A 25,069-nucleotide genomic window follows, 5' to 3' on the forward strand; every position below is an offset into this window, starting at 1 on the left:
TAGAATGCGGTTTAGGAGCTGATCGAAGGCAGGAGAGGGCAGCTGGGGCGCTGGCGGGTGGTGAAAATCATTTGCGGTATTTTCCGACCGCCTCTTCCTAGTACTAAAGTTAGGCTACACCAATCAGGAGCTGATTTGACACGCCACATAGCGTGTCAAAGCAGCTCCTGATTGGTGTAGCCATGACTTTAGTACCAGGAAGAGGCGGTTGGAAAATACCATGAATTATTGAGTCCGCGATTCGCGAACCGCCAATTTGTGGGGGTTTACTGTATGGTCCTTATTGCCCAGGAAAAAAACTGTGTTACATTCTGTAATGCAATACAAGGTGAATAGAATGGCACATGGCCAGTACATAGAAGGTTTAACTGCTAAATGTTTGTGTCTCTTTGTGTGGTTCTTGGGTGACCTCTTAGACTCTAAATAGAGGAATCTATCGAGGGGCATAATCGAAAGGGATGTCTGTCCGTTTTCGTCTAAGTTGCAAGTCGTCCAAAGTAAAAAAACAGCCTAGGACATATGTTCAAAAAATACGTCCAAAATTTTTTTCTTTCGAAAATCGTCTAACTATACGTCCTGCCGATCTGATACCACATTTTCATCTTTATACCACATTTTCATTCAATTTTTCGTCCAAGTCAAAAATGCCTAGAACAAGCCCTGTTGGACGTGGGAGGGGTCTGCAAAGTGATGGACTGAACACCCAGACATGGCACCTAAATAGTGGGGTACCTTACAGGGCACTGCTGTGAACTTCACAAAAAGGGTGCATGTCTTCTCCTCACTACAGCTCCCTTATAGGTCACGGTGAGCCCCCTAAACACCTCCAGAATCCCATAGACCCACTTATCTACTACTCCAATAGCCCTTATGGCTGCAGGAGCCACTTATATGCCAGTACAAAAGGGTTTGGGGGTTGTATAGAGGAGTGCACATGTTTAAGTATCAATGTAGTGATTACAGGGGCTTATGGGCATGGGTCCTCCTCTGCATGAATCCCTAACCCACCCCCAAGACGGCTTAAGCCGCCTCTGTGCTGGACGACTAGGCTTTCCTATGCCTGGCTGCCAGGTGATGATGGTCTGGAGGCTGAATTTTAAAGGTGTGATTAATATTTTTATGGGGTTGGGGGGGTCGGTGATCACTGGGGTAGTATGTGGGATCTGTTTTATGTGTTTGCAGTGCTTATCTGGTGACTTTAGGTGGGTTTTTGTGACTTAGACCATGTTTTACATGGTTAAGTCACAACGTCCAAGTTCCATCGATCCTGTGCTGTATAACTTTTGGTTATACATGCTGTACGACTAAGTCTAAGCTGGCCCACGACCCGCCGAACTCCCACCCTTGACACTCCTTCTGAAACGCCCCGTTTAGCTTTGGTCGTTCAGCGGCACTATGAAGGTCTAAGTCATTTTTAAATACGTCCAAACCCAGTTTTATCGGCACTTGGATGTTTTTGACTTATGATCATCCAAGTGCTGACTTAGGACTTAGGATTTTCTCTTTAGATTATGAGCCCCATAGTGCTTAAGTGATTCTCACTCTCATATCTTGGATTCAGAGTAGACTCATTATTCCTCTCCATTTTCTAATCCACTTCTTGTCCACTATGATTTTTTTTTTTCTAAAGAAAATGTATTTACACGGTGATCAAAGTTTTAATCTATTCATGAAGAAATGTGCATAACTGTATTAAATCTACATTTTATACAGACAATTCAGGTGTACATTTTGGAATAAATGTCTTCATTGTTGTCCAGGTAAATTTGGAGTCTCCTCAAAGTATCCTATCCATTTGGATTTTATTTCCAGTAACTAGAATTGTGTGTAGATGTTAACCTTCTTTCCTTAATTTAACTTAAGTTGCTTCTATTGCCCCCCCCCCACTTCCCCCACTTTTCTGAAGCTGCTCTAGAAGATTTTAGCATGGGTCAGCAAGGTAATTGCTTCGAAGCACATTTACCGTGCTGGCCTGTGCTAAATACCTCTAGCGCAGCTTGATAAAAGGAGGGGTTGATGCAGTTTCAGATCTTACTTATTCTTATAGGATTTCTTCTATTTCTTGAAGAAACTAATATATTTACTCCTTAAACCCACCCTAACAAATACCTTGAGAAAGGTTACAGGCACTAGTTTGTCAGATAAGTTTATCAATTTCTTTAAATAGGTGACCAGAGAGTTGGATTGGGGGAATATGCTAGATTTGGTATACAGTGTTCCCCTGCGCATTCGCGGTTTGCGAATCACAGACTCACTCATTCGCGGTCTGCTCTGACCGTCTCTTCCTGTAGTAAAGTCGGGCTACACCAATCAGGAGCTGCGTGTCAAAGCAGTTCCTGATTGGTGTAGCCCGACTTTACAGAACAAAGGCAAAAACTGCAGTAGTGATGTACAAGATGCCAAGTCTTTAATTGAACTAACATAAAAATTAGTTTTTAATAAACAATCATAAAAAATAATAAACATAATCATAAAACAGTTTGTATCCAAAAGGGGTGATGACCCGGACCCGACACGGTCCGTGTTTTGAAGAAACACTCCTTTCTCAGGGGTCCTAATTGATATCTTATGCAGGAAACCTGATAGATAACGACTGGAATCGCAGTGAACAGCCAAACAATCTGTAAAAGCTCCTACACAGTGCAGGACAAAAGTGGAAGCCCAAGTTTACTACAGGAAGAGGCGGTTGGAGCAGACTGTGAGTGATTTTCTTCACCCGCCAGCACTCTAGCTGCCCTCTCCTGCCTCCCCTGCCTTTTGACAGGCGAAAAACCGCATTTGCGGTTTTTCAAAATTCACGGGGGCTCCGTTCAATTTCGGCGGAGTACTGTACTCAGATTTCAGAAAGGCTTCTAACACAATTCTTCATGGGCAACTTATTAACGAGCACCCTTGGAATAGCCCTTAAAACAGTGTATCACAAACTGTGTGCCTCCTGAGATTTCAGGAGTATGTCACAGCACACTGGGGAGGAGACTGTCTACAGAATGTGCCTTTCATGGTGAGAGGCACATCCTGTAGGCCAAAGGTGTCAAAGTTGATCCTCAAGGGCCACAATCCAGTCGGGTTTTCAGGATTTCCCCAATGAAAATGCATGAGATCTGTCAGCATACAATGGAAGCAGTGCATGCAAATAGATTTCATTCATATTCAATGGGGAAATCCTAAAAACCCGACTGGATTGCGGCCCTCGAGGACCGACTTTGACACCCCTGCTTTAGGCAATCGGCTGGCACCAGCACCTCTCCTTCTCTCAAGCCCTCTCTCCTGCTGGCATCTCGGGGCCCGTCTGAAGGGCCTTCGCACATGCGTGGACATCGATGTGATGATGTCACACGTGTGCGTGATGTCATCACGGCGACACCCACTCACTTCCGGATGCCTCGAGCTGCGGCCACTTTCTTTAGAAAGTTTGGGGGACATTGCCTTAAAATGATCGACTGGGTTAGGTGATTGAGTGGAAGGTGACAAAGGGTGGTGGTAAATGGGTTTCACTTCAAAGAAAGGGACATTACCAGTGGTGTGCAGCCAGGATTGGTACTTGGTCTGGTTCTTTTCAAAATTTTTGCAAGCAATATTACTGAAGTGCTCTATGGAAATTTTTGAGGATGATACTAAAATTTACCACAGGATAGACCTCTTCCCAGATGGTAGATAACCCAGATATAAGATCTTGTGGCTAACATGAGGAGGGTCTAGTAAAGCTTGAGAAACAGTCTAGAATGTGGCAGCTATGATTTACTGCTCAAAAATTCAGTCATGCATTTGAGCTGCAAATGCCAAAGGCAGAAGTCCAAAATAACGAGCGATACCCTTCTTTGCATGAAAAAAAGAGTGAGACTTGAGGTTGATCATACGTATTTGATGATCTTACAGAGGCCAAACAGGTGGATTAGGTGATGGTAAAAGCCATGCTTTGAGGCATAGGGGAAGAAATGGACAACAGGAAAAAGGAGATGATAGTGCCTCAGCATAAGTCTCTATGAGATCATATTTGGAATATTCATGCAGTTCTGGAGGCTGCACCTTCAAAAAGGATAATGGTTACTGCGGATGGGCAGGCTGGATGGGCCATTTGGCCTTTATCTGTCATCATGTTTCTATGTTAAAAAGGATATAAACCAGGCAGAGTCGGTCCAGATGGTGGCTACTGAAATGGTCAGTGGTTTTCAGAAAGCATATGAGAATAAACCTAAAGAACTAAGGGCTAAATTCTATATACAGTGCCCCAAAAATTGGTGCCAAAAAGTGCTATTCTATAAGCTGCATTTAAAGTTAGGCACGGTTTATAGAATAGCACTTACTCCCAGGAACCGCAAATACATTTATTCATGGCCATTTGCACCAAGCACAATGTGGAGCAAATGCCTGTGACTAAGGCCCTCTTACTAAGGTACGCTAACTGATTAGCACACGCTGAACACTAGCATGTGCATGTTAGTCTATGGACGCGTTTAGCACACGCTAATTCGATTAGCGTGTGCTAATCAGTTAGTGCAACTTAGTAAAAGAGGGGGTAAATTTAGACAAAAATGCCCATATTCTATAATTACATGGGTACCTGGAAGTATTACCCCTGATCTACCCATGACCTACCTCTTTTTTAACTCATGCATAAAATTTAGTCATGGATCATGCACATAAATTTATGCATGTAACATAATTAATTTTAGCTTGCACCAATAATTGCTTGTTAATTTAGCGTCAAAAATTGGCTTCTTAGCTTGTTATGCAATACAATTGTACATGCAATTTTTAGCAAGATGTTTATCCCATATTCCGGCCTGATAAGGTAGAATTTTGTTAAAGAATTGTTTATAAACACATCCCTTAATACAGGGGTAGGGAACTCCGGTCCTCGAGAGCCGTATTCCAGTCGGGTTTTCAGGATTTCCCCAATGAATATGCATTGAAAGCAATGCATGCAAATAGATCTCATGCATATTCATTAGGGAAATCCTGAAAACCTGACTGGAATACGGCTCTCGAGGACCGGAGTTCCCTACCCCTGCCTTAATAGATGGAAAGTCAAATATACGTGAACCCTGTGTTGGGCATTTTCTATTAACAAATTCAAAGTGGTCAAGAAAATAACTAGGTAAAGACCACTGAAGCGTATCAAGGGAGTTTGCCTCCCCGTTGTATGATTTAGGCAGAGTGAGAGGCCCAATGATGACTAAATGAGAATGAACAACTAACTTATATAGCTGAAGATCTCCTGAGGAAGCTCATATTTGAGTGAAACGGAGACGCTACGTTGAGCAAAGCATTGCATGACGAGGAACCCAGCTGAGAGCTGTTAATACCAGCTGAGTTATCCCTAAAGCCATTCTACACAGCTATGAGCTGCCAGTATTGCTACTACATTGGGTTCAAAAAAGCTAAGTACTTTTTGCTTTAAGAAGTTATTAAGCCTGAATATTGAAGCAATACCTGGTTGTATAAGGATGCCTTTGAGACATAATCGCCGGATTCTCTTTTTTGACCCGATTCATTGCAGAAACTTTCACATCCTTTGTTCCAGGCCCCGATAAATTTAAATAAATACATAAAAATCTTTTAAATTTTCTATTTACTTTTTTTTTTTAATTACACTTTTAAAATTCTTACCCCCACCATTGTCTTTTTGTTTACTTTACATCCCACTTCCCCTATGTATAAGTCTGTAATGTTTATGTGTTTGTTGTAGTTAGTAACTGAGACCCCGTTTTTAATTGTAAATCACTTTGAATTTATGATATTGCGATACATCAAAATTTTTATAAAACTTGAAACTAAATTCAGTGCTTGCTATATCACTAAGTTTTGAAATTCAAAATCTAAAATTTAAAAGTTTTTTAAAAGAGTTATTAATAAAAAAAAGATTTTAATAGTGATAAAGGATAATATAAAAAGAAAAGCATATGAGACTAATGATAGTTCACAGCTGGTCGACAGGACTTGTTCCAAAGGCAGACGACCGTGAACACTTGAGGTCTTTTCGCCTTTCAAAAAAAGTATATTAAAAAGTACCATTTACAGTTAAGATTAAGAAGATTTTGGAAAAGAATTCCTTCTTATATTCATCATAATTGGAGGATTCTTGGTCTTTGACTTATTATTTTAAGGACAAGTTTGTTAAGACTTAAAACATTTACAACCAAACTTAAACAATATTCTTGCCTCAATTGGCAGCCAGTGTAATTTTTGGTAATATTTTGTCACATGGTTGAATTTTTTCAGACTGAATATCAAACGAACAGCAGTATTTTGAATAACTTGCAACCTCTTGATGGTTTTCTTACAGATTGACAAATAAAGGATGTTACAGTAATCTAAAGTACTTAGAATAAGTGATTGCACCAATAGCTTAAAGGAGGAAAGGTCAAAATATGGCCTAATTGTTCAAAGCTTTCATAATAGAAAATAACATTTTCTAACAAGAGTATTAATGTGAATATCAAATGATAAATTTTTATCAAAGTGGATTCCCAACATTTTAATAACTGGTAGACTGGAATACGTTATCCTGTTCAAATTTATAGAATCCTCCTTGATCTTCTTCTTTGAAGGAGAAGCCAGGAAAAATTTTGTTTTGTCCGGATTAAGGGCACCTTTTACAAAGCTGCGCTAGTGTTTTTAGCGTGTGCTAACCCCATGCTACGTGCCAAAAATAATGCCAGCTCAATGGTGGCATTAGCCTCTAGCGCGCACAGCTATTTAGCGCACATTAAAACTGCTAGCGCAGTTTTGTAAAAGAAGCCCTAAGTTTCAATCTGAAATCTTTCATCCATGTTTCTACAGTTTCTAAAATAGTAAGTATGAATTGTAAAGTATCCTTTGAGAAAGCTACAATCGAAATTACTATTGTAATGTCGTCTGCATAACTGTAGAGCTTAACTCCAAGGGAGGAAAGCTTAATTCCCAAGGGGGTTAAATACAGGTTGAAAAGTGTGGGAGATAATGGGGAACCCTGGGACACCGCATATAGATTTTTCCATTTAGGAGAAAAAGAATAATCAGAATGAATCTGGTAAGTTCGACTTTCCAGGAAACTCCTAAACCAATTAAGGACTTGACCAGATATTCCAATTGCTTCCAAACATCTCAGCAGGATTTGATGCAATCAAATCAAATGCATTCACCATATTTTAGATAATCACCAGTATGGCTTCTGTAAATATTATGGTATGGTGACATTACTTACCTCTTGGTCAGCACACCAGAGGGGGCTTAGAGTTATGAAAGTCAATGAAGGGGAAATCCTGAAGGGGCACAAGGCTGAGGGTTTGCCTAATACCCTTGCATAGGCCCTTAGAATTTGTTTAAAAAACATAAATATACTCATAATGTAAGACAAACATCTATTAATTATTTAACCATGCAAACATAAGAAATAAGTCCCCGTGATTTAGTGGCATTTATCTGGTGGGTAACAGTGGCTCCTATCTGGAAAAGTACCACTCACTGGGGTCATACATGCCACTGGAAATCTTTTTTGGCTACCTCAGTACTACCCAGCTAGTTCCAAGGCAATTCAGGAGCAATGGAAGGCAAAACTAGAAGTTATTTGGGTACTTCTGATATTCAGTACCATTGTCCCTCTAAGCCAGAGGTGTCAAAGTCCCTCCTCAAGGGCCGCAATCCAGTCGGATTTTCAGGATTTCCCCAATGAATATGCATGAGATCTATTTGCATGCTCTGCTTTCAATACATATTCATTGGGGAAATCCTGAAAACCCGACTGGATTGCAGCCCTCGAGGAGGGACTTTGACACCTGTGCTCTAAGCTGAGCTGGAGTCTTCCACCTACAGTCCTGTCAGTGGTGGGGTGCTTTATGACGACGACCATGCACCATTTTAGTAGCCTTCCTCTGGACTGACTCCATCCTTTTTATATCTTTTTGAAGGTGCGGCCTCCAGAATTGTACACAATATTCTAAATGAGGTCTCACCAAAGTCTTATACAGGGGCATGTGGTAAACCAAATTTCACAAATAAATAAATAACACGAATCAAATCTAGATTATGCCTGAGGTTGGTTATTTATGAAGACTGAATTCTAACCATGGTGACATTTGTTTTGTTTTCAGGTCACAGAATTAGCAGGCTACACTGCTCGAGTGTACAATATGTTTTCAGTTTTTAATGAAGTCAAGAGGGGAATATACAAACGAGCTGCTGTTATCCAAGACACCAAATACAACAGAAAGAATGGAGACAGGAAAGAATTGCGCATTGAGGGACCCTTAGAAATCAAGGGTGACTAACTCAAACATTCTTTCTGTTTTGGAAGCCACAAAACTGAAGTGTTGGTTTCTCAGGAGCTGCAGCCGTTATTTTATTTTAGTGCATAGGATTTAGTCTAGGATATTTGTTTATTATTCAATGGTATTGTTAAATTGCTTCTTGAAAGTGCTGAAAATGAAGAATATGTTGAAACACTCTTCAGTTGTCCCACATATACAGTGGTACCTTGGATTACAAGCATAATCCGTTCCAGGAGCATGCTCGTAATTCAAAATGCTCGTTTATCAAAGCGAGTTTCCCCATAGGAAATAATGGAAACTCGCTTTGATAGGTTCCCCCCCTCCCCACCCCACGAGAACCGGCATTGCTCCCCCCGAAGACCCCCCCCCCCCGCGAACCAGTACTCTCCCCCCCGCGATCCGCACCCCCCCCACCGCCATCGGGCACCCCCCCCCGCCACGATCTGAGGTCCCCCCAACCCACCCGAACCCTCTTCTTACTTTGCTGTAGCCTCCGCAGCGGCACCAGCACCAGCATGTCCTGTGCGTGGTGCCGGTGCCTGAAGATCTGCTTCCTGTGCTGGGCCTTGAGAGTTCACGTTCGACGTGAGAGTTCACGTTCGACGTGAACTCTCAGGCCTTGAGCATGCGCACATGCTCAAGGCCCAGCACAGGAAGCAGATCTTCAGGCACCGGCACCACGCACAGGACATGCTGGTGCCGGTGCCGCTGCGGAGGCTACTGCAAAGTAAGAAGAGGGTTCGAGTGGGTTGGGGGGACCTCAGGTCGCGGTGGGGGGGTGCCCGATGGCAGTGGGGGGTGCCCGATGGCGGCGGGGGGGGGGTCCCGATGGCGGCGGGGGTATGCTGGATCGCGGGGGGGAGGGTGCCGGTTCACAGGGGGGGGCGCTCGCAAATCAAAGCACGCTCGGTTTCCGAGGCGCCGATTTTGCGAATGTTTTGCTCGTCTTGCAAAACACTCGCAAACCAGTGCACTCGTAAACCGAGGTACCACTGTACATACAATTGTTTAGATGAACATTTTCTAAGATTACCAAAGTTGTGTTGGAATTGTCATTTGGGTGCTGGTAGTAGGTTGAAAAACATCGTTAACAGCCCAAATAGTCAAAGGATTTAAATGGACAGAAGAGACTTCTACCTTCTTGAATCGCACTCTGCGGGCCAGCCACCAATATTTAGTGGCACATATGAGGGTTCTTCAAAAAGTTTCTGCACTTTTATTTGTTTAAACACCATTTATATCTGAAAAGCAAATTATATCACTATCTGCAAGGTGAGCTGGCATACCTATATTCTTGCCAGTATAGGGGGGAACCTGTTTCACGATCACATTTTCAATAGTGAGGATCAGGCAAGCTCTGAAGGACTTCAGGGAACCTGCCTGTCCCTAGTGATTTAAAACACAATATTGAAGGACTGCCCCCTATGACAGCAATGCAATTGGAGGACTCCTGCTCCAGAGGGAACTGTGGCCAGCATTTGCATAAGTTCTGGGTACCAGCCCAAAAATTGGAACTGATCTCCCATCCCTCCTGAGCTTCTGCCAAGGTCTAATCCCTTCTCTTGCCTCCCAGCCAAAGTCTAATCCCAGCAGATCCCCCAGGCCCAAGGCAGTCAGCATTTAAAAAGAAACAGTGACCATCACTACCTAATTCCATTGCAAAGACATAGGAGTCTGTACTCTAGGTGACCATCCCCTGGTCGTGAGTTGTTTGCTCTTTCAGCTCCTCCTCCATCACCAGTACAGTATATAGTGTCTTCTTTAGTTTTTTCTTCTGCAAGTGATTTGAGATGGTATTTGAGATGATTTTCATTGATTTATGAGACTTTGGTGCCCAGAGGCTCCCAGACATGGGTCAACTCTGCCTGGAAGAGGATGCAGGCTCTGCAAGGGCAGTTTGCAGCTCACAGGGCAACCCCTAGGTGAACCTGCTGAGCCGGCTTGCTTTGTGCATGTTTGAAGCTCATAGTCCGTTCCCCTGGGAGCCAGCTCGCATTCTGATTTATTAGAGGCTTGAGTGCAGATTGTGGGGCCCCTGTGTTAATCCCTTAGGGTTTCAGGGAGCCAGCTGCGTTTTTATCTTCCCTCATTGCACTGCAAGGATTCGTGGGGGTTGAGTTCACAATTAGTGTTGGACTAACTGGCAGCCTAACGATCTCCAGTTTTGGATCACTTCTAGAACAGTTTTGAGGTAGAAAGTCTTCTCCATTCAGTCAGGCTACAGGAAAGCTGACACAGGCAGGCACCAACACAACACAGTGTGTACAAACCATTATTCCCTATGGGGAAAATTTTTTTGGGGGGGTCTGAAAATTTTATTTTTCAGGGTTTCTGGGGCAAGATATAGGGTCCCCCTTCCCTCAAACACCTTTCCCTGAATTTTTTTGAACTTCAGAGGAGCCCCCACAGGCCATTTTTGGTGCAAAATTGTTGGCGGTGGCCATTTTGGATTTTAATAGATCTTTTATTTTCAAAAGCCTCTATCTGCCTCAAATCCCCTTGATTTAGTTTAGAATTGATTGGGATGGACTCTTCAGGCTATTCTACCCCTATATCATGTCAGTTTTGCGCTGGATGTTAGGCCAAGGAACACCAATATATAGCATGCCACGGGGCATAAGAGGGAGGGGCAGAAGCCTTGGGTTTGGCCTTCTCTGAGTCCTCTAGGGCTGGGGAACTGCAAGGAACTTATTTGGCAGGGAAGAAATCCCTCCTGGATCCCACAATCAGTGAAAGCATGAAAATCAAGCATGTGGACACTATGGAGCCCAAGAGAAGCCAGTCTGAGGTTTTGCTAGTGTCTATGGGGCCAACTATTCAGGGATTCACCCCGGATTTTGTTAATCTGCTGTGGAAAGCTTATATCACAGGTCTGGGACTCTCTATGCTGCCTATAGGCACTTTGGTTTTGGACCAGGGTATGATCCCGCTCCAGGAGACCTCCCTGCAGCTAAGGAACCTGGCTCCTAGCCTGAATCACCAGGAGGAACAGGAGGATTCAAGGTCAGACTCCATGCCTGTACTATCCCAGGGTGCAGCTTCCTCCCTGGAGGATTTGGGTATCTTTGTTTGGACCGGGAGTCAGAAGGCAATAGCAACACTTGACCAGGGAGAAGAGCCATCTGTGCGCCGACTTTTCAAGTCTGCTTCTATGTCATCTGTTGTTACTGAGGCACTCAGGGAGTTGAAGCTGGAACTTAAACATCCATCAACATCTCAGTGCATGGTTATGAGCAGCTGAAATGCTCAGACCATCTTTTTTCCCGTGCACCCGGACATCACCTTGCTAGTCACTGAGCAATGGGAGTCTCTGGAAGGCTCCCTAAGGTTGATCAAAACTATGTCTAAGCTTTAACCTGTGGCTCTGAAATTTCAGCAGCTGTTTAATCAGAGGTAGATTCTACAGTGGCTCAAGTAAATCAAACTTACATCCCTCCCTAGTGAGGGAGGCATTATGTTAAAAAATACACAAGATCACAAGGTGAATGATCCTTAAGAGACAATTTGAAGTGCTAGCCTTGGGGTTCAAGGCTGCAGCGGTGGCCTCATAGAGACATTGTGGCACCCAGGAAAATGAGGTCTGTCCTGAAAAGCGCTCGATCTTTTATAGTGCAATGCTGGGGAAGACGAACAAATGGATTTGATGGCTTCAGCCTGGAATGCGATGGCAAACTGCTTGTATAGCCGAAGAGATGAACCAGGCACTAGGCTGGTTGTCTTATCTCCTTGGAAATGTTGGTTTTCAGGCTAATTTCCCTTTTCACAGTTTTCAGCTTACTCACTCCTTAGCCTGAACACATCGATAATAACTCCTCTGTCTGATTATTTCCTTTAGTGAAGCACTATTATTATTAGGCTATTCTATATGGGTACACCTTGGGGGGAGGGGATTCATCAATGGGTGCTAAGCAAGTTAGTGCACGCTAACTGCTAAGATGCCCATTATATTCCTATGGGTTTCTTTGCATTTAGCGCACACTGATTGTTAGCACACAAATGTGGTTAGTTGCGTTACATTGCTTAGTGCCTATTGATGAATTCCCCCCTTAATAGACAGTCTCTACTGTCTACTCCATGAAGGTTATAATGCATATGATTTGTATATGTGTACTCTCCTCTCGTAACTTTGAAATAGATGAACCTAGCTCTATAGAACTTTATGGAGTTAAGTATTCGAGGAATCATCAAATTGTTCTATTTTTCAAAAGGTGCTGGATGATTTGGGGAAGGCAAAGTTGGTGGCTTTTCTAAGGATGGGCTTTGAACTGAAGCAGTCTAGAACAAGAGTGCATCACCAAGCCCCGCCTGCTCGCTGGGACTACGGTGGGCGGCGACATACCCTTTTTTGGAGGTGGCATCCTGGGCTACACACGCAGTGCTGCTGCAAGTGGGACTGGCACTGCAGTCTGGCCCTGGCGCCACCACACGGTCATGCCAAGAAAGCCAAACTCGGGCGGGCAAGGCTCGCCGCTCAGGCCCCTATGTAACTACGCCCCCGATCTAGAATGCCATACTTTCTGCTTATCTTTTTACTAGTTTCAGTATAAACTATTATTTTAAGATATCTATTGACTTAGAGCAGGGGTAGGGAATTCCGGTCCTCGAGAGCCGTATTCCAGTCAGGTTTTCAGGATTTCCCCAATGAATATGCATTGAAAGCAGTGCATGCAAATAGATCTCATGTATATTCATTGAGGAAATCCTGAAAACCCGACTGGAATACGGCTCTCCAGGACCAGAGTTCCCTACCCCTGACTTAGAGGTACTTATATTAAGGTATGCTAACTGATTAAGCATGTGCTAACAATTAGTGTTAGCAACCTCGTTAGTAAGTCATTTTGTGTCAATCTGATAGCAAGTGCCATCTGGCCAGCTCAGTGGTCCTCGTTAGCCATCTACTGTTCATGTGCACACCTGGTGCAAGCAAAGCATAATGTGCCCAGCTCAACCAATCAGAGTCCAGTTCTAATCATGATGGAAAGTGTAACATATAATCGTGGACTTTGGCTAGAAAAGAGAAGGAAAAGTGCTAAAAATTGCACTTGCAAACTTGGTTGTGCTCCCAATTTGTGCACACAATTTAATTTATAACATTTTATTGAAGGAATCAAACAAGTATACAATAATATAATACAGAAAGATATTCAGAACAATTAGATTCACAATAAAATGAGTCCATACATATTTCAATCATTCCTCCAAAATATATTTCCAAATGACCTAATCCATTCCTTTCTTCATCCCCCCTTAATTCTGACCCTTACCCCCTACCCTTCCCCCTCAAACAATTTACATTCAATCATTTTATTAAAGGAATAAAATAAAAATACACATATAAATTATACAGAAAGATAATAATTACAAATAATAATTTATAAATGTTAAAATTCTAATCCAGATATTATATAAAATTCTACAATTCCTTCAAACATTTGATATAATAAACCATAATCCCCCCTATTCATTCCCCCAATTCCACCCTCCTAAGCCATAATCAACTCCCCCTCCCCGGATGAAAGTTGACAAAAAATTAAGACAAACAAAGAACTGGAGTGTAATTTAAACAACCTTAATTTCAACGTAAATCATTGAGAATTAAACTTCTTGCTCTGGATGAAAGATTTTGAATATACGGATCCCAAATTTCCATATAAAGTGAGCCAATTCGTGCCAATAGTTGGGATCTGAGCAAGCAATTATTGAAGCCAATGAGAGCCAATTAAAAAATTACATGCATATTTTTAGGGGGCATGACCATAGAAGGGTGATTGGCGAATCATGGGCTTTTCTCCAATTTACACACACATTTATAGAATAAGGCGCAAGGATTTGCACCATGTTTCAGTCGATGTAGTAGCTGTTCTCGATAAATCATCATTAAACATCTTAATACATTCCCTAGTCATTCTAAAATTGACTATTGCAACGCCCTATACAAAGGGACTACCTTAAAAGAAATACGTACACAACAAATTCTTCAAAACACCGCAATAAAAATTATCATGAAAAGAAAAAAATTAGATCATGTAACTCCACTGTTAAAGGAAAATCACTGGTTACCGGTAAACCATAGAATTACTTACAAAATAGCTTTGCTCACACATAAAATATTAGTAAATAAAGCCCCATCATTTTTAGAAAGATTTCTAATACCATACACCCCTGTAAAATCTCTAAGATCAGAAGAAAAATCTCTGTTAGTAATTCCCTCATTAAAAATTATTTATTCAAGGAGGGATATGATCTTTTCTGTTACAGCTCCTCAAATTTGGAACTTGCTTCCTTTCAACATAAGAGAAGAAAAATTACTTAATAAGTTCAAAGGCCTACTAAAAAGTTGGCTGTTTAAGGACGCCTTTAACTGACCCATTTAAAATCATATGACCTCATTCTGGAATTTATCTGGACAAGGAACACTGTTAAGCAGAAATTAAGTGGGTAACGTTTCCTAACCTTTTGTTTCCTTACCCATACTTTTTCATTTATTTTGGAATTGTATTTAATCCTATTTTCTTTAACCCCATCCTTCTCAATTGCATTTTTATGTCATTATTTATTTATTTATTTATTTTTATAAATCTTTATTCATTTTCAATCTTACATCAAGTGTACAAACATCAAAACAATAAGATTAAATATATCATAATTGTTTTTAATGTCCTGTTTGTTGGATTTTTTATTTTTCATATTTTTAATCTTTGTAAATCGCATTGGATTTGGATATTGCGATTATATCAAATATCTTAAATAAACTTGAAACCTGTGCTTAAAGTTGGGTGTGATTCCTGTCACCTAGCGCTATTTTTATAAATATTCATGGAGCCTAACTTTGAGTGCTGTTTATAGAATAGCACTGAGCACTCATCTTTTAGGTGCCGTTTATGGAATCTAGCCCTATGGATTTTTTAATCTTTTAGCACATGCTAATCATCAACATGCATAAAGCGCGATAGTGGATATTACCCTGTTTCCCAGGAAATAAGCCATATCCTGAAAATAAGCCCTAGTTAAGATCAACCACCAAAGCCCCTCCCCCCGAATATCCCTGACTCCATCCCTGACACTAGTGCTGCCTGATTTGCTGAAAAAAAATTGGACTCATCGATTCAGCAAACCCCCCCCCCCTGCTGCTTTAGGAGGTTTCAGAATGGAGGTATGTCAGTCTCATGGTGGAAGGGTCAGTGGTGTTCTGCTGCACAAAGGGATGGGTGAGAGGGGAGGAAAGATGTTGCACATTGGGGTGGGGGAGAAAGGAAAGAGGAAGAAATGGGGTGGAGGAGAGGAAGGGAGAGATGATTATTATACATGAAAAAAATAAGACATCCCCCCGAAAATAAGCCCTAGTGCGTATTTTGGACCCAAAATGAATATAAGACACTGTCTTATTTTTGTGGAAACACGGTAGTGCAGGATGCACTGAATGCTACGCGCTGCTCCAGACGCTCATAGAGCTCCTATGAGCATTGGGAGCAGCGCGGCTCCCTGCGCTAATAATTTATATCGTGCTTTAGTAAAAGGGGGGAGGAGGTAAACTTGATAGCGTACTTTAGTAAAAGGACCCCTTTGTTTTTCTGATTTTTGTAGCTTACAGTAGACCAGTTAGCTAACGCTAACTTGTGGTAATCTCAAGTTTTCTATAGTCGCTTTAAAGGTGAGCAAGTTGATGACTTCTTTTCTCATCTTACAGGAAAAGTTATTGACGTTGATCATGGGATCATATGTGAAAATGTTCCTATTATTACCCCAAATGGAGATGTGGTGGTTTCCAGCCTAAACATCAAAGTAAGGTGATATGTGAGAATCTTCTAATTGTTGTTATATTGGAAAACAGAGAAAAAAAGTATGTATTTTGCCTGAAATACATGTTAGTGCATATGGCATAAGAGGCACAGGGCGATAGTCAACTAATGCAGAATAAGGTTTCAGTGGTAGTGCAGATGTGTTTAGCAAACTGACGAAAGTTATTACAGGAGTCGCCAGGAATTGGAGGAATTATAGTAGACTTAACTGGTGGAACTCATTGTGCCGCATTTACAAAATGGAAAGAATAATTACCATACAAAAAGGAAATGATAATAATTTTAAAAAGATCTGGGGGCCATTAACAACTTATTGCAATGAATAGATGCCATTTTCCATTAAAAGTTTGATTAATATCATAAGAAATGATTTAATTAACTGCTTTGATGCCTTTTGGCGGTATATCAAATGTCATTAAAAGATAAAATTAAATTTCATTAAAATGTCTTTTTTTTTAATAAATTCTTTATTCATTTTTCAAACTTACAATAAACAAATACAATCATTTAAACTTAGATAAAACGGGGAGCTGTTTACCTTTGTGATTGGGACGCCGGAGGAGACCTTTGACGCTGCCCCGTGTTACCCGCAGCAGCAGCAGGGCCCGGAGCTGGAATAGGGCAGGCACCGTGGAAGACGGACCCTTGACGTCATCGGGTCCGTCTTTCCTGGCTGTGATTTACTTTAAATTGGAGTCTGCAGCTGCGGAGTGTTTGGGAGCTGTTTACCTTTGTGATTGGGACGCCGGAGGAGACCTTTGACGCTGCCCCGTGTTACCCGCAGCAGTGGCAGGGCCCGAAGCTGGAATCGGGCAGGCACTGTGGAAGACAGACCCTTGACGTCATCGGGTCCGTCTTTCCTGGGTGTGATTTACTTTAAATTGGAGTCTGCTGCTGCGGTGCTTGGGAGCCCCTTGGAGCAACGTGGAGCCGGGGAGCGGGAGTTCAGGTTGTATAACTTTAATCTGTTATTATGGGTAAAAGAAACATTAAACCTAAGAGCTCAACACCTGCTGTTTCTGGTCCTATGGACAGACATTTGACATTTCCTACAGAAATTCCATCACAACCTTTACTTGATATGAACTCTCCCACATCAGGAGCATCGTTGAGCTCCCTCAAAAGGACATCCCCCCCTTCATCCAGTATCTGGTGGTAGCGGGAATATTACTCCCGCTATTTCTACTGGATTAGTGGTATCGTCTACTCAGACAAGTAAATTAGCTTTTACTGAAATACCTAAACCACTTGAATTTTCAGGTGTAGTAGAGGATCAACCACAAGCAGTGGAAAAACAAGATATTACCCTTAAAGATTTGTGGTTAGGTATCTCTAGAGTTGAAGGATTTCTCAGAGAATCAGTGAAACAAACATTGGATTATTCACATTCTGTGTCTCAAAAGTTTGAGAATGTGGATTCTAACTTAAGTTGTCTGGATAAAAGATTAAGTGTGGTTGAAACTCAAAGTAATACACTGCAAGCTGTCTCAGTATCTGCTGTTAAGGATTCTACGATGTTACACTCTAAAATGGAAATGTTAGAAAATATGCATAGAGCGAGGAATCCCGCTTGGTTAATTTCCCAGTGACTCATTTGTTATCTTCTGAAATATTGTTAAGGAAATTTTTTAAAGAAATACTGGGATTAACCAATGCGGAAAATTTCCCAATAAATAATTGTTATTATATTCCGCAAAAGAAAATACAATCCGACCAGGATGTGGACCACCTGGTAACAGACAAAATAAATCTGACACAATTTTTGGAAGATACTCAAGATGTGATCCAGAGTAGGTCCACTATGGTAATAACATGCATGAGTGAGATAGATAAAATGCTAATAATGAAACTTTACTTTAAAAATAGGTTGACTAAATTTTGTGGAGATTTGATTAGAATTTTTCCTGATGTCTCAAGAGCAACGCAACTAAGAAGGAAAGAATTTCTGAAATTAAGAACAAGAGTCTTAGCTCTTGAGGCATCTTTTTACCTAAAATTTCCATGTAAATGTCTTGTTAAAGTACAAGACATTGAATATATATTTTGGAATCCTATTCAATTGCAACAATTTCTAATAGCTCGAGAACGGAAATGAGTTCTTTTTCTTTTGCCTTTAAATGATTCATTACTGAAAAATGGTAGGATATTAGAGTCCCAAATAGTAGGGAATGGTTGATTCATATGAATCAAGAACCAATTTCTTAGTTTTCCTTTATTATGTTAAATTGAAAAGTAGCATGTCTCCCCATTATTGTGAGCTTGAAAAGGATTTTTTGTTCTGTATAAGTATTGTTAAAACTTTGTGTAAGAAACCTTTTTTTCCTTGGTATCATTTGATATTGTTAATTATTAAATTTATAAATAAATAAAAAAACTTAGATAAAACACTTAATATTCAGCAATAAATCAAATTATAAAGTTTATCTCCCTCCCTCCCCTTTCATATTATGTATTGAACAGTTATCATTTAATAAATACTTTCATATCTTTCCTATCATTAATAAAAGCACATAGATTATCCCCCCTCCTCCTATCTTGAACTTATACTATTAAGGGAAAATTGAAATCTATTCATTGCAATAATTTGTTAATGGCCCACACACATCTTGAAATTTTTTAAAATTCCCTGAAGGCTTGATGATACCTATAAAAATTGGGGAAATTTATCCCTCCCTCTATAATTGGGTTTTTGTGGGTTTTTTTCAAATTCTTTATTCATTTTTCCATCTAACATCAAGAACACAATATTACATCATAAAAGCCCTGTAAACATCTCTTGTAAAGATACTATAGCAATTCTAGCCTTTTTACCCAGCCAAATAAATTTTGTAAGAATACAATTTAATTTTTTATAAAAGGACCCCTGAAAAAAAACTGGTATCATACCCATTTGATAACAAACCACAGGCAATATCATCATTTTAATAGTTTGAACTGTCCCCCACAAAGAAAAATGTAAAGGATTCCATTGCTCACAACATTTCTGATACCTTCTGTAATAAAAAATTTTCATTCACTTTCATTGTTTCTTCCAGTGTATTATTTATCCAAATACCTAAATATTTTATTCCATCCTCCTTCCAAAGAAAGGGGAATGAATCAAACAGACCTTTTGTACAATATACATTTAGTGGAAGAACTTCTTATTTACTCCAATTTATCTTATATCCTGAAAATTTTCCAAATTTCTCTATTAATTCATGTAAGCATGGAATGGTTGTTACAGGATTTCTCAAACGAAGCAGTATATCATCTGCATAAGCAGAGACCTTGTATTCCCGTTATGAATAAGGAATACCTTGTATCTCTTTCATTTGCTGAATAGCTAATAACAAGGGTTCTAATACAATATCAAAAAGCAAAGGAGACCTTGTCTAACTCCCCTCTGCAAACTGAAACGCTCCGAGAAATTATTAATATACAATCTAGTTGCATGGGAGATATACAAAATTTGGATCATTTGTATAAATCCTGAAGCTATATCAAACCAATCCATTGCTTGATACATGAAGGTCCATTCTACCCAATCAAAGGCCTTCTCTGCATCCAAGGATACAGAAAAGGCCGGGTCTTTCGTGGCTTTTGTTAAATTTAACATATGAAAAGCCAATCTGGTGTTTTTAGAAGATTGTCTCTGAGCAACAAACCCTGTTTGGTGCATACTAATAATAAAAGGGAGAGCCTTAGCCAAGCGTAAAGCCAATGTCTTAGCTAAAAGTTTTCCATCTACATTTATTAAAGAAATAGGCGTGTAATTTGAAACCAATGTGGGATCTTTATTTGGCTTCGGCAAAACTATAGTTAAAGATTCTGCCATAGTACCTGTAACGTAACCTTTAGTCAGTTGAGCCTGATATAAATTTAATAGATGAGGTAATAGGGTAATTTGAAATGATTTATAAAACTCTACTGTGAAACCATCACCACCTGGAGCGGATCCAACTCTAAGGGACTTCAACACTTAAGAAATTTCAATGTCTTAAGAAATTATTATTATTTTAGGTGGAGGAAGGAATGCATCTTCTGATCACTGGTCCCAATGGCTGTGGAAAAAGTTCTTTGTTCAGAATTTTAAGCGGTCTGTGGCCCGTGTATAAAGGGGTCCTCTACAAACCCCCTCCCCAGCACATGTTTTATATTCCACAAAGGTAGGTAAACATTTCTGTCATAATAATGATGTTCTTTAACATCCTTATAATTCTAGAATATAAGTTATTTGCCACTCAGAAAATGGACTTTGAAAGAAAACAAAGAAACAATCGCCTCCCCCTCCCTCCCCAAATAGACAAAACAAAACACTGACCATTTTGCAAGGTGTTGCATTTGGCCAATAATATCAGTGGTCTCTTTTAATTTCTCAGTGATCTTGAAAAGTGGAAAGCAGCTTTCTTTTGGTTACCACCTTTCCTTTAAGCCAACTGTTTCCAGGTTAGAGCCTGTATATGCAATAACATAATTCTGGAAAATGAATGCATTCTTGAGCTTGTCCATTCCATTCTATCGAGTGATTATATCAATGTTAAATGTTTTGAAATACAAAATTGGTCATGAATAGGCTCACCAGAAAACTGCAGAACATTTTCATTAAAAATGTAAAATATTTCATGTAGACTTTATGCGGCATATCCTTCCTGTAAAGGTACAGTATGTGGAATGCATTGTCTGGTACTTTACGGTTTTGTAGAAATATATTGCAATTTAGAAAGTTGTTCAAGTCCCATTTGTTTGTTCAAGCTTTTCTGGACTAATGTTCTGCTTGTTGGGTTAATTTTTTACTTTCTGAATATCATCTTTTTTGCAGGTTATTAGATTTGTGCTGCTTGATTGAAGTAAGGTAGTAGATGAGCGGTTACGATGTAATTTATGGGTTGAGATGGTTTAATCTTATGGTTTTTGTTGATGTAGAGCAGTGGTCTCAAACTCAAACCCTTAGTGGGGCCACATTTTGGATTTGTAAGTACTTGGAGGGCCGCAGAAAAAATAGTTAATGTCTTATTAAAGAAATGACAACTTTTGCATGGGGTAAAACTCTTTATAGTTTATAAATCTTTCCTTTAACTGCGATTGGCTGGCCTGGAACTTCCTCCCCGACGTTAGAATTGACGTCGAATGGTGAGAATTGGTCGGCTCCGAGCTGGGGAAGATATGCAGGGAGATCCAAGACCTCGGGCGCTGGCCTGTTCCCCAATTGCGGTGGCTTGGGGGAAGGCAGTGGGAAGGGAAGCAGTTTGGGGACCCCTGCTTTAGGCGAGGACAGATCGCGGGCTGCAAAATAGTCCCTGGGGGGCCACATGCGGCCCATGGGCCGCGTGTTTGAGATCGCTGATGTAGAGGATCTTTATGTTGTGCAAGTCTTGAAATATGTATGTAATATTGTGAGCCGCCTTGGATAAAAGCGGATTAAAAATGTTTTAAATAAAATGTTTTTTAAAATAATCCTGCTTCCTGTCTTATAGCTGGTATTCGTAGTCTTTCTAGTTGCCAGGTAGATTTCAGCATATGCACACAGCTTGAAGCATGGTCAACCACTACATGATACTATTGAGCTGCCAAAACCAATGAAAACTGAATCATAAAGAAAATGAAAATCATCGAAAATAAAAAATATGCAAGAAAACACAGTAGAGTGGAAATTTCAAAAAAGCCTACTATCCTAGCTATTGGTTCCCCTACTTTACCTTTGGAATGCTCTTCCTTCTTTTCGGGGAGAGCACTCAATATAGGAATTTAAAAATGGCCTAAAGATGTTTCTGTTTCAAGATGCTTTTGATTGTAGTTAGCATTACAATGTTGTGTTTACCTTATCCCTTAAACCCTGTGTCTTGCTGTCCCCTTGGGACCAAGGAGAGTGGGGTCTGTCGCTGTTTAATCTGCACACTATTCTCTCTGCTTCCTTTTTTCTATTGATATTTTAGTTCCCTTCTTTCCTTCCATTTCTCATGTACCAAAGATGAAATAAACTTGGAAATTTGACTTGTAGGTGCATTTAGGTCAGATAATTACCCTCTTTATTGGTTACAGACTATCTCACTTGTCTAGAGCAGTGATTCCCAACCCTGTCCTGGAGGAACACCAGGCCAATCGGGTTTTCAGGCTAGCCCTAATGAATATGCATGAGAGAGATTTGCATATGATGGAAGTGATAGGCATGCAAATTTGCTTCATGCATATTCATTAGGGCTAGCCTGAAAACCCAATTGGCCTGGTGTTCCTCCAGGACAGGGTTGGGAACCACTGGTCTAGAGGATGATTTGCACCCAATTGTCCCTAAGTGGGGGATGCACTAAAGTCAGCGATTGTCGCTAAACCTATTTTCACAGCTTTAGCAATGATCACTTTTACCGACCTGATGCACAGAATGGCCCACCACATGTTTTTCCCCTTGATTGCCCATTTTCCGAACTGGCCATACAAATTAGCTAAAACCCCATGCAAAATAGTCAAGCGATTGATGCACTAACATCGCTTGGACGTTCCAAAACAATGGGATTTTAGCGATCATACAAACCGACTGGTATCTGCCTGGGGTTTTTTTTATTTTTATTTTTTTTCAATGGCACAGATAGTGTGCTTATGTTACACGTGCAAAATATCTGTCCCAGAAAAAGAAAAAAAGCACCTCCCTGCCAATAACAGTCTTCCATCCCTGATGAACCAGCAAATCATTTGCATTCATACTTGATAGTGCATCAATTGCTGCTGGAGAATCGGCCAGAGAATCGGCCAACAGCTATTGAGTCGGTATCTTTAGTGCATCTAGCCCTAAGACTGTTTGTAACACTGTCAATAATGGTCAGAGGACCACATTCTGTAAATTACAATTTATTGGTGATATAAATATATATGTACATGTATATTAGTATTGCAAACCTTTGCAACAAAACCTATCTCAGGACTTGTCGGAACAGTGAAGTAGTGATAGCAATACAACTAATAATTATTCCCGATACAATCTTAGCATTCTCTTACAGACTAATAACAAATGCCTAAAAAACCACATGCAAAGATCCTGAATCACACAAAGGACTTAGTAATGCTTTCTATCTAATTCTGAATTGTAGGAAGGAAACTAATGTCTGTTCCATCTTGGGCTCCAGGCTGATGTTACACAGCTGGCTTGGATCCATCATAGCAAACTGGACAAGGTCATGTAGATAGACCCTGTGAAGTAGAGGCACCACTCGGTCTGTCTTTTGGGGAAAATGCTTTCTCAGCAATGAAGGGGAATGTACACAGCCCTTCTCTGGAACTAAGATGCTAGATGGTACAGTTCTTGCTCTGTATGGTACATTTATGAGCACTGAATGCTTGAGCATTCAGAGTTACTAGATGAACAACATTTTAGATTGCAAAGTAACACCCATCAGAGAAAGATGTATAAGAGCCCAAAAACTCTTGGCTTAGCTCAGTTCTTGGTCTCTCTGATTTTATATGTCCGTTCTTTTCCTTTTTTTTTTCCAGCAAGCGCATGATTATATATTACACCAGGGATCCCCAAAGTCCCTCTTTGAGGGCCGACTCCAGTCGGGTTTTCAGGATTTCCCCAATGAATATGCATGAGATCTATGTGCATGCATTGCTTTCATTGCATATTTATTGGGGAAATCCTGAAAACCTGACCTGGCTCCGGCTCTCGGGGACCGGAATTGCTTACCCCTGACCTAGATCATATAATTCAGTTGGGGCATGGCATCGCTGCTTTCATTCCCTAGTTTGTTGTGATCACCCAGCTATTTGGCATCTGATTGCTGTTCTCAAACCTGAACTGGCTACATGCTATTTAGCTGGCCAGAAGCCGTTCCCAGACAGCTAAATAGCACTAAATATCGACCTCTGTATGTTTTTGGTTTTTTAAAAAAAAATTGCAGTTGCTTTCAGGAGACTTGGGGCTAGATATGTTTACTGGGCCCAGTCATTAGAGTAAATAATATATTTTCTCAAGGGTTGTAATGTGATTTAAAGTCTACCAGTAAATATAATGTTATATATATTACTAGTCTTTAAGCCCGTTACATTAACGGGTGCTAGAGATTCCTCGGCTTCCTCCCCCTCCCTTTCCCCTTCCCGTCCCGTCAACCCCCTTGTTTCCCTTTGCACAGTCTCCCTGCTTCATCCGCTCCTTCTCCTGCGCGGGCCACCGGAGCAGAGAGGACTGGGCAGAGGGGGCTGCCAGCCGGGGCCGGCGGAGAGGAGCTAGGCGGCTGGAGGAGTAGTAGCAGCTGCTGCCGATTGCAGCCTCCGTCCCGCCTTTGCCTCCCTGGATTTGCTAGAGCGGCCTGCAAGGATCGCTACAGTGGCTGGCGAACCTCAGCAGGCCTCTTTGAAGAGGACCAGCAATGGGAGGGAGGAGTCGCTGGCACACACGCTAGCGCAGGCGCTGTGAGCACTGGCACAGAAGCACAGCTCACGCCACCAGGACTCACGGATTTTCGACAGCGCATGCGCGCTTAGCCTTTTATTATTATGGATTTCTAGCTTACTATATTAGGGGTTAGAATAATATTGAAACTGTTTTGTATGGTTATATTTGCCAGTGGTTAATCTTCCATGTACAGCTCTCTTACTGTTATCCTGGATCCTGTAATTTCACTTTGGTGTGTTCACTGGCTCACAGATAAAGGGGATGGGCATACTTAGAATACTCAGTATATGGACAGTTCCTCTGATAAGTCTGGAGGAGGAACCCATGGCTGCACTTCCCTGCTAAATGTCTATTTTCTTTAGCTTCTGTTACTTATTAAAGAGCACTTCTAATGTCTGTTCTAATTAATTTCCAGAATACCATGAAATGTTTATACATTCTAATATTTCCCTCAAGAGAACTGTAATTCACAGTTTTGAAAGTAAAAGCAGCCATTGCACAATTACCAAGGAACTACATTAGTTTACTTTTTAACCAAGCAAAAAGGTCAAATATTTTTATCTGCTTTCTAAATTAAACACGTGTTCTTTTGGAAATACACATGCATTACACAGCTGGAACATAAAATCTATTGTATAATTTACCATTCGAAACTACAC

General features: G+C 40.8%; 1 protein-coding gene across 1 annotated transcript in view; it reads left to right on the forward strand.

The window, feature by feature from the left end:
• Positions 1-25,069, forward strand: part of ABCD2 (ATP binding cassette subfamily D member 2) — a 91,803-nt gene that overhangs the window by 31,376 nt on the left and 35,358 nt on the right. Inside the window, exons 4-6 of the mRNA XM_033959419.1 lie at positions 8,073-8,241; positions 15,937-16,031; positions 20,051-20,196. Of these exons, the coding sequence (XP_033815310.1) occupies positions 8,073-8,241; positions 15,937-16,031; positions 20,051-20,196 (410 nt within the window). The remainder of the gene's footprint in view (positions 1-8,072; positions 8,242-15,936; positions 16,032-20,050; positions 20,197-25,069) is intronic.

This window comes from Geotrypetes seraphini, chromosome 9 (assembly GCF_902459505.1).
Source record: "Geotrypetes seraphini chromosome 9, aGeoSer1.1, whole genome shotgun sequence".
NCBI lineage: Eukaryota > Metazoa > Chordata > Amphibia > Gymnophiona > Dermophiidae > Geotrypetes > Geotrypetes seraphini.